A 10495-nucleotide genomic window follows, 5' to 3' on the forward strand; every position below is an offset into this window, starting at 1 on the left:
GTCCAAAAATAGAATAGGTTGCCTCAGGAGGAAGTGATTTCCCTTTTACTGAAAATCTAATATGGATTCAACTGCATGAACACAGGTCCCTCTCAAGACCAGGATTCTTTGATTCCTATGCAAATAGAGTAAAATGTCTATATCCTTTGATACAGATATTCCACTACTCAGTATATAACCCAAGGAAAGAAAAAGAAAGTCTTTATATACACTAAGACATTTATAGCAGCACTTTTCATAGTATAACAAAGAAACAGAAACAAAGTAGATGCCCATCAATTGGAAAATGGCTAAAGTTGTAGTACATGAATTTAAAGGAATATTGTGCTTTAAGAAAGAATTTGATGAATACAGTCAAGCATGTTAAAATCTCCATGAACTAATGCACAATTGAATAAGCAAAGCCAAGATGAAAACAATGTATGCAAAGAAAACAATGTAAATGGAAAGAACCACCACCACAAAAACAATGAAAAGTTAATGTTGCAAAATTACAAAGAACAAGCAAGGCAGCAAGGAAAAGACAGAAGACACTCCCAACCCACTCCTCTATGAGATGAGAAGTATATCTGTATAGAATACTGTATATCCTTTCAGTTTTTTTCAATGAATGGATCAGTTTTGTTTTGTTTTTTTCTTTTTTTCCATTAAAAAATATTTGTTGTATTAGAGGGCTCTTTGGAAGGGAAAGGAGTAGTGAAAAATTCAGTCATCCAATATTATCTCAATCATCCTCCAAACTCAATCTGTTTCCTAACCCTATCATTTCTACCTTTTTAACATCTCTCATGAGCCCCCTTCTCTCCTCTGACACTGCCATTACATGGGGGCAGGCCCTGATCACCTCTGATCTGCACTATTTCAACAGCCTTAACCTGCTGTTGGGGTCTACCTACCTCAAGCTCTCCCCATTCCAGTCCATCCCATTCAGCTGCCAGTTAACTTACTAAAGCACAGTATCAAACAAGTCACCCGTCTCTCAGTCTCCACGATAAACTCCTCAACTTCCAATGACATTGATCGCCTTGCTGCTCCTCATAAAAGACACTCATCCCCATACTCTAGGCACTGTCACTAACTACCTACTTGGGCCTGAAACGCTCTCCCTTCTAATTTAGTTCTTTTGGTTTCCCTGGCTTCCTTCAAAAATCCCAGCTAAAATCACATCTTCTACAGGAAACTTTTCCCAATCTCCCTTAATCCTGATGACTTTCTTCTATTGATTTATCTCCAAGTTATCCTATGTATAAACTTGCTTGAACCTAGTTATATGCATGTAGCCTGATTCACCATTAGACTGCAAATTCCTTGAAAGCAGCAACTGTCTGCCTTCTTTTGTATCCTAGCTCTTAACCAAAGTGTCTAGCAAATTAATAGGCACTTCATAAATGTTTGCTGACAAGAAAAGAGATCAAAAAGAAAAAAATTAAAGAAAAAGACTTAGAAATTTTAGCAAAGAGAAAAATGATTCCATGATTCCATAATCCTCCCACTTTTGGCCTCCTTTTGGGTACTAAACTATTAGAGCTTCTACCATATGGGGCAAGAAGAGAAACAGAAGTTGAAGCTGGAATTCAATTTTGTGGTAGCAAAGGTGAAAGTTGTTGGGATAAGGAAAGACAATAACTAAAATTAAGTCCAGTAATAATTGCATTTCAAATATACATTGTTAACATTTTATCTTAACATTAGTAATCCAGAGCTGGCTAAATTCTAATGACTTTTTCAAACATCATAAAGATAACAATAGATTAAACAAGATCTAACAACAGAGGAGCTATTTAGGAAGCAATGTGATCTTTTTATTACAATATTGCCTAACACCCCAGTCTGTTTCAATTACTAGACTAGACTATTTATTATATTAGAGAATATTATTTGAGAAATCAGAGATACTAAGCAAACTTTCCTTTTATGACCTTTCCTTTTACCAAAACCCAGTTAAGACACAAATCCTGGCCAGTTTACTAAAATTATTACACCACTTAAAAATGGTCATTCTACAAACCTAGCCTAAGCTGCTTTTTTAGCAAGTAGATATTTAGAAGGAAAGATATGGCTTTCTTAATTTTAATATCTGATAACGATTCCAAAAAATACAACTGAAAGCAAAGAAGTCAATTCATTCATAACAATCAAGTGTTTTGAGGCAGCATATATATCATGTACACAAGAGAAAGGGCAATCAATTTGAAGTTAGAAGAGCTAGGTTCAAATCTTGGCTCTGCTCCCTAAAAACATGCACCCATAGAGAATTAATTTCAAATATCGAGACACCAGTTTTCTCCTTTGTAGAATAAAGAGATGGACCAGATATTCCCTACAACTCCTTCTAACTCTAAATCCTATGACTTTAGGAGTTGCCTATTTATTATTATTTATTATGGAAAACACCTTTAAAAGAAATAATTTATACACCTACCCAACAAAAAGAAATGAGCAAGGTATCCAGTAAGTCTTCAATAAAACATACTTCTGATTTTTGCTGCTACCTTCTTTACTCAAAACACAAATTACCATTTATTTCAATCGTTAAAGTTCTCTCTCAGTATTTAAGGGTTTTTTTAATGTTTTATTCTTTTTTTCATACCCTAGCTCATATTTTCCAATAACTCTACTACCACCAAAATAAAATCTCTTGTAACAATGAAGTAAAGCAAAACAAAGTAATATGTTTGCTGTATTTGAAAGTATATACCTCATTCTATACCTGTAATCTACTTCTTCCTCTCTGATGAGCAGTAACAACCTAATAAATTCATTAATCAAAAGGAAGAACATTTAGGTGAATGTCATCAGAATAGAATACACTAAAAATTCCTGTTAGGAAATTATTTTGATCATTATTTCTAATAGCCACTGTTCAGCTCAGCAACTTTTTAAGTCATTTGGAAATTTTATGTAGATTTCTTACAATTATGAAAATAAAACAATGTAAATTCTAATTTATTTTGACAAGACCAGTGATTTAATTGGCATAGGAATCTACCATAGAGGAGACTTCTTAATAATACAGATCAAAATTTGCTCTACAACTTAGTGTACTAGAAAGTTGCTTGAACCACTGAAAAGACTAGAGTCACAGCACCAATGTTTCACAGATGGAACTTGAATCCAGATCTTCCTGACTTCAAGGCCAGCTCTCTCTCCTCAATATCACATTGTAAATTACAAATTTACTACTTCTAAGTCTTGAGCAAGCTCTATTCTAAGTTGTTAAATGGTTTGAAAAGGTCATAAAATGGCTTAGAAATTTAGATGCCAAAGCTAGTAAATTCCCTACTGAAACTTTGGAATAATCTTAATCTTTCAACTTCTTTCAGATAGCCCTTCCTTCCTATCACCAATATTATAACTTCAAAGTCCTTCGTATTCTGTTGTTTTTAACCTTCAGAACCTTTACACACACAGAGATTCTCATGCACGGTGTGTCTTGACAGCTTGCTAGTTTCTCTTCAATTTTTTTTTTGCTTTCCATTTCTACTGTCACCATAACCACTTTACACTTGAGCTGACTTCAAGTAGCTTCCCTCCCAACTCATTTCCCCATCTCACTCCACTAATCCATTCTAAAGATAACTGCCATATTTAGCTCCTTCAAACATTACGTTCCCTGTTCTACATGCCAATTCGATATAATTTGCAGAAGCTAGCCTATCAAATAAATAGCGATAAATTGCAGCTTTCCTCCCTCATCTCTTTGTAGCCAATTTCCATGAATCAAGTCATGCACTATGAAATAACACATTAATTCCTACCTTTGTTCTTTAATCATTCTAATTCTCCCAACTAGATTACTCTTTTCTAGACTTCAAAAATAACTGCAAACATTTCTATAGTTTCATTTGTACAAAGTTCTTTTCTTTCTCACAACAATCTCAAGAAGTAGCATCAGTATTATTCTTCTCATTTTACAGTAGTGTAGTAGTAAACTGAGGCTCAGATATATTAAAAACTTGAAAGTCATATAACTAATAAAGCCTCAGGACTGAGGATGAAAACCAAATCTCCAGACCTAAAATACTATGATGTTTCAGATATACTTGGCTGACCTCAATCCACTGATCTGCCTTCAAATTCTGACTTAAAATTGACCTTTTTCAGATAGTTTTCTCTGATTAATTCTTACATCATTTTAAATCCCCTCAGCACCCAAGCATTCAATTTTATTATATTATCTAGCAGTTTTAATAGTTTTATGTTTTCAAAAAAAAATGGACTATTTGAGCAAGAATCAGCATAATAAATACTGATGAAATGTTTATCCTCATTTCCTCCAAAATATCCTTAAATTTAAAGTCAGAGGCATGCTTTTATTCGACATTAAATTTCCACTTAGTAAATATGTTCTTTTATACCAACAAAATGAAATTACAGATCCAATTTATTATATTTATACTAATCTACCAGTTAGTAAAATTTAAACATAATAAACATACACTAATTTAGCAAGGTTGTTCTTGGTAGATATGTCAAGTGCAGTCACTTTAAAAGAAAATGCATTCTTCCAACAAAACAGAAAGTTTGAAGCCTTAGTTGAAACTAAGCCAAACAGTAATTTTGTTGTCTTGAGATGTAGCTAATGAATTTATAAAAAAGTCTCAATGAACTATTACACAATATTTCTACTATGAAAAACACACATCCCAACAACTTAGGAGAGATTCCTACACTATTTTAAGACTTGCTTCATCACAGCTGAAGATTACAGCAGAATTTTAAATATTCATCTCATCTGACCCATAATGTACTTAGATGGTTTGACCTTCCCTGGAGCTTCTATATTCACCCCTTGAATTTTATTTGGTTAATGAACAAAAATAGAAAATAGAAAGCCTAATTTTCCAAAATTAAAAAATTCCCAATCCCTACCTTCAACCTGGCATCAAAAAGAGGTCCAGTCAGTATGGTCTAGTAAGGCCCTGATGTCAACATACGAGTTAAACTGAATACTATTTTGTAAAGAAAAACAACTTAAGCAATTTTTTCATAAAAGTAACCGGTACTAAAATTTCTATTCTTTCCAGAAGACATCAGAGCAGTCTGACTCAAGAATAGAAAGGAAATTTAATCAAACCTTACTTCATCCCTTTCCTGCTGCATCTCATTTCAGGAATAATGAGATTTCAATTGGTCATATTCTAGAAGTACATCTCAATAAAATAAAAAAAAATTGAAACTTATAAACATTGTTTCAATGCATTAGGCATTTTCAAAGAACATGAATGAAAATGAACTGAAATTGTTGGACATAAAGCACCACCAAAAAAACCATGAATTTTTGGTGCAAAGAAATGGATTAAGAAAGGCAGTCTGACAATTATCTACATTCAGATACTCTAAACATATTCATCTCTGTTCTAGAAGATATAAAAGAAAACAATTCAAATTACTCAGTACTCTGATCTCATCAAAGCTCCAAATGCAGTAAATCCTCCAAGAAAACCAATTTCTGATAATTACTAGATAATTTACAATAACCTGCTATATCTGCCAGTCCAATAGTGGCATAACCTTTGTAAAGGTATAACAAAAAAGCTTTCTTTCAGATCTGAAAAGAAATGCAGACATTTTAAATAGTCCTTTAAAAATACACTTTAATTCAGGTTTTAATAAAGTCATGGACCACAGTACCTCTCCAAATGAATGACAATAATAGTTTTAGTCAGCAACAACTGAAGTATAGGATAGCATGTTGAAATTGACATTAAAATCCTAAATCACTAAAAAAAACTGAAATGTGGAACTTTTAAATTAAAACACAAATCTCAGTAATTACTCATTAAATTTCTATCGTCACTAAAAGACATAGGGATGACATATTAAAACAAATTAATCAACTTACAACATATGCAGGACTGCTGCTGTATAGTGTGCTGCCACAAACCCCTTATTTTTAAGACAGAAATTATTCACCTTCAAATTAAAAACCTGATAATGGTCCAAGCTGACCCTCCAGAGTCCAAGTGATTATTTTACACATCCAAAAGGTAAGTGTTAAACATCTGTCTTTAGACAACCATACTGAGATCTGAGCTTCCTAAACGTCCCTTCCCATTTAAAAAAGACATCCATGCTTCAGTTTGTACATCTTGTTTTAGTTTGGGCAAGAAATCTTCCCCACACTCATATAGATAATTGATTACTTAGATTTCTAATTTACTACGGATTCTCTAAGCAGATTAGTTGGACTATTCCTAAAAATATTAGGAGTCATGCTAGATAGAAGAAAAAAAAAACTTGCCAACTAAAACATCCAAATAAAATCATTCTGTCAATTCAAGGTTAATGAGGCAGGGGGTGGGGGGGAGTACGGAAGGAGAGAGGGAGGTGCTTCATCTTTGAAGAGCGACTACTTTCACCTTTTTCCATTACACAGCCAGTTGAATTTTGGTTTTCAGTATCTCTTCTAATCCTGGCATTTCAAGGTCTTTATTTTAAAAGGGAAGGTTGTAGGGTGTTTAAAAAAAAAATCAATACTCACTGCTAACTTTCATGCTGCCAAAAGCTGAAGGCTGCTGCACTGGTTTGCAGCTCTCCGCAAAGGAGGTGGTTCTGGGCCGCCCTGACATGATCTCTCTTTCCCGATCACCTTCTTCCTCCTTTTCTTCCTTTTGTTTTATTTTGGGGTGTAAGTTAATGACAAAAGCAGCATTAAGCTCACACACACACACCAAAAAAAAAAAAAATTTTTTTCTTCTTGGCTTTTCACTTCTTTTATGTAGCTATATAAAACCAAACGATCGATTTAGATTCTCCTTCGAGACGGATGAAATATGGATTTTTATATATAGATGATTTGGGGCTGGGAAAAAAAATACAATTCTTCTCCCCCCTCACCTTCGGAGGGGGAAGGGAGAAAATCCTGAAAAATATCAGGTAAAACGGAGGGTGTGGGGAAGGAGGGGGAAATTTACTTGATTGGAATTTCAGTACTTTGAATATTATTTTTTTCCTCCTCGGGGATTTTTTTTTTGAGTCAATGAAGAAGGGAAGCGGCGGAGGGATCACGAGTCTCTTGCTTGAAGAGAAAGGGGGATGGGAAGGGGGAAGGAAAGAGGGAGGCAGGGAGGGTGGCTCGGTGATGCGACTGGAAATGCTGCGGATCCGGCGGCGGCGGGATCCGGCCGACGGGCGGAGGGAGCGCTCGGCTCAGCGCAGCGCGGCCCGGCCCGGAGAGCTCGAAGGCGGCGGATCTGGGGAGTCGGTCAGAGGCGACGGGGGGCGGCGGCAGGTCCTCTCCTCATTGCGCCAGGGGCAGCTGCAGGCGGTGGCTGGATCCAGCGGCCATGGCGGCGGCGGCGGCGGCAGCTCCCTTCAGACCCCAAGCAGCGGCTTCTATGCTGCTCCCCATACGCCGGGGACATGGGAACCCGGCAACCGCTTCCGTCCCTTGAGGGCCCCCTCCCCCGTCCAAGGCACAGACGCTGCCCTCCCGCCCCCTAGCTCTGCTCCGTGCCCGCTCGGGAAATGTCCGCGCTTTGCCCCCAGCCCGGCGCCCTGACAGCGGCTTAGGGGGGGCCCCAGCTCCTCCTCGCTTCCTTCCTTCCTTCCTTTGTCACTCGGTCCGGGCAGCAGCGGCTCCTGCCCGCATTCGCCAGGGTCGGGGGCTGCTCTGTATGAGAAGCGCCTACTGCGCAGCCGCCTAGCTCCCCCTCCCCTCGCCTGCTCCTGCTCCTCCTCCTCCCCCCCCTCACCTCCGCCTTCTCCACCTCCTCCTCCCTAACCCAGCCCAACCCAATACTACCCAGAGCCCCCACCGCCCGCGTAACAGGCGTCTGGGAATCGCCGGCCGAAGTCTGCGTCTCGCACAGAGCCCGCCCGCTTCGGCCGAACGCTGACCCGAGCCAATCAGGGAGCGTCGTCTGTCCGCTGCTCCCTCCGGAAACAGCCGAGGGATGGCAGGAGCCAATGGGAAGCGGCTGCTAGACAACCCTCCCCTCCCAACCCCCTTCGCCCCGAGGCGACGGAAAGAGCCGAAGACTGCCGTCCGAGGAAGAGGAGGTGAAGGAGGAAGGAGTTAGAAAGCCAGATTTCCTAGTTAGGTCACAGGCGTGGCTGAAATTCATCAAAGGCAGCAATGGCCAACCAAAGACTTCTCAGTAGCCAGCTCCCGCCGAAAAGCAGAGAGGCCCAGAATGGTTAAAAGCCCCAGAAAGGTGTGCGACCCTGCTCCTCGGACCTTTGTCATTGGTTAAAAACCTCCGCTGGGAGGTTGAACCTTATCGCCCGGTGATTGGCTGACGGACGGGGGCTTCCGAGGACATCCCAGCCAGCCCGAATCATCCCATCCCTTACCTAGGCGGGGCGGGAGGGAGGGAGGGCGAAGACCTATAATGTTCTTTCTTATTGGATAGCGGCTGCTATGCGCCGGAGAGGGGAAAGGGGACGGGGACAGAAGAAGGGAAGGGAGGATGAACTCCTTGAGCTCGGCCAATCCAAGCATACGTTGGGCCTATCGCAAGACCTCAGCTGAGCGTGATTGGCCAGCATGGCTCTGTCTGGGAGAAATGAGCTGGATTGTGGTCGTGGCGGAACCTCCCCTGGGTGGACAGATAGGGTTGGGTGAATTCTCCCCTCGCCGTTTGAAAGCTGCAGATATAGAGGGGAGGAGCAGACTCACGCATCCTCTACGTAATAGCAGGGACCAGCGGTGCATAAGTTCCTAAGGCCCAGGGGCCCCGTTGCTTCTGTGGCTAAATCTTTGGGCCCTCCCGCGCAAGCGTGTGCGTGGTGGGGGGAGGGGTGGTGAGGCATTCTTGTACCCTGCTAGTAACTCCTAGGACCGCGAGGTTCTTCCTGTCTGGAAACGGGCGACCCCACCCTCTCCCGCTGCACTGCCGTCGGCCGCGCGCCTCGGGCCTCAAGTCTCCGTCTCTCCCAGGGCCTCAGGCCTGAGCAGCTTAGTTAGTACTATGTACTGACTGTCGGTACCGCACCGAGTTGGGGAGCTGTACTGCGGGGAAAAGGAACAGCCCAGGCCGATTCCTCCTTACGCCCCATTAGTCTTTGATTCATATTGATTAAGATTGCAAAATGGGCCCTGTGCACAAGGCCCGATATTCTGTCCCGGAAAACACTCAGGAGAGATGAGATCACCCCGGCTCTGCGTGTTCCCAGGGTGCAGCCCAGCGGTGAAGTGTATGATCACAAATAGCCGCAATTCAGTGAGTGGCTCCAAAAACACGTGAAGGGGAACGGAGTCATACCGGATATCCTTAGGCCCTGGTGAAACAGGGATAATTATAGCTGTAGTTGGCTTGGAAACTTTAGATCAAAGGGTAGTATGTAAGGGCAAGTTATTTTTAATCATTTGTTTCTTACCTATGGTATGTTCCAAAAGTGTATATTTGTATCAAGAGTACCAAACCCCTTGGACTGGTAATGGACCCTGTCTCTCATACTACAAAGCACTTTTTTGCCCATTTTGACCTTCTGTCAGATTTGTGTATACTGAGCTGCCTTCCGTACACTACTATGCTATGGAAATACATCAAAATGGGAATGTATTTCCGTAGTTTTATCTCTGTGTGTCTATTAATTCAACAATTGGGTTCCCCCTAGAGGGCACCTGATAGTCTGACTTAGTAAAGACCATTGGTCCATATCCTAGATAATTGAGCCAAAGAAAACAATTACTTAAATGCATTATATAGCTCAAGTTTTGTTTTGATTTTATCATACGATATAAAATTTAAGCAACTAATACAAAAACAGAAATTTACATACAGAAATGTGCACTCCGAAGATATGTGATTTAGTGGGTGAGACAAAATAAGTGGATGGAAAAGTAAATGGGAGCTATGGGCTAAATGGGGGAGAAGTGGGTTGGTTGATGCATGAGTGACAGTAATGATTAGAAGGAATGGAGGCTATCCTCTACACCATGGATTGGATGCTTGTCTAATGTGTCTCCAAACTGACCTGGGACTGAAGATTTTGAAGTCCAAAGAAACCCTTTACATCTGTTAAGGACACACATGAAACCTATAAATGTAATTTTCCCAGATCATAGATTTCAAAGCTCAAAGGAACATCAGTAAAACCCTCTCCAGCAACTCTCCTTTTATATATGAGAACTAGAGTTAGAGTAGGTAGGCTACTAGTCTGGGATTTGAACTGAGGTCCTCTGATTCCAATTAGATCTCTTTATACCTCATATCCTACTATTCTGTGTAAATTATCATAATGTGTTAGTAATTATATAAATACTCTCTAATAGGCACTTGAATGTTTCCAGAATTTGAATTTGGAACTAAATTAAGCTCCTTGAGGAGTCTGATAACCAAAATTTGTTTTCTCAATTTCTTCCCTCAAAAAAAAAATCAAAGGTATATGCAGACAAAGATATACTAAAAGTTGCTAGGGTATAATCCAGGAGTCCCAAAACTTTTTACACAGAGGGCCAGTTCACTGTCCCTCAGACTGATGGAGGGCGACAGTCAGGAATATACACAGTGCAGAATCTCCTCCCCTAGATCGCCACTCACCATGC

At 40.3% G+C, this 10495-nt stretch overlaps 1 protein-coding gene across 5 annotated transcripts in view; it reads right to left on the reverse strand.

Annotated features, from left to right (window-relative positions):
- GSK3B (glycogen synthase kinase 3 beta) overlaps positions 1-8642 on the reverse strand; it is a 242874-nt gene extending 234232 nt beyond the window's left edge. For 4 of the 5 annotated variants that reach the window (XM_001363271.5, XM_001363187.5, XM_007493746.3 and 1 more), the window contains exon 1: positions 6485-6616. In XM_001363271.5, the coding sequence (XP_001363308.1) occupies positions 6485-6572 (88 nt within the window). In that variant the 5' untranslated portion in view covers positions 6573-6616. Of the gene's footprint in view, positions 1-6484; positions 6617-8623 lie in introns of those variants that run through there. The other variant, XM_056793505.1, reaches the window with a different exon arrangement.
- Positions 8643-10495: the final 1853 nt, after the last annotated feature.

This window comes from Monodelphis domestica, chromosome 4 (genome assembly GCF_027887165.1).
Source record: "Monodelphis domestica isolate mMonDom1 chromosome 4, mMonDom1.pri, whole genome shotgun sequence".
Taxonomy (NCBI): Eukaryota; Metazoa; Chordata; class Mammalia; order Didelphimorphia; family Didelphidae; genus Monodelphis; species Monodelphis domestica.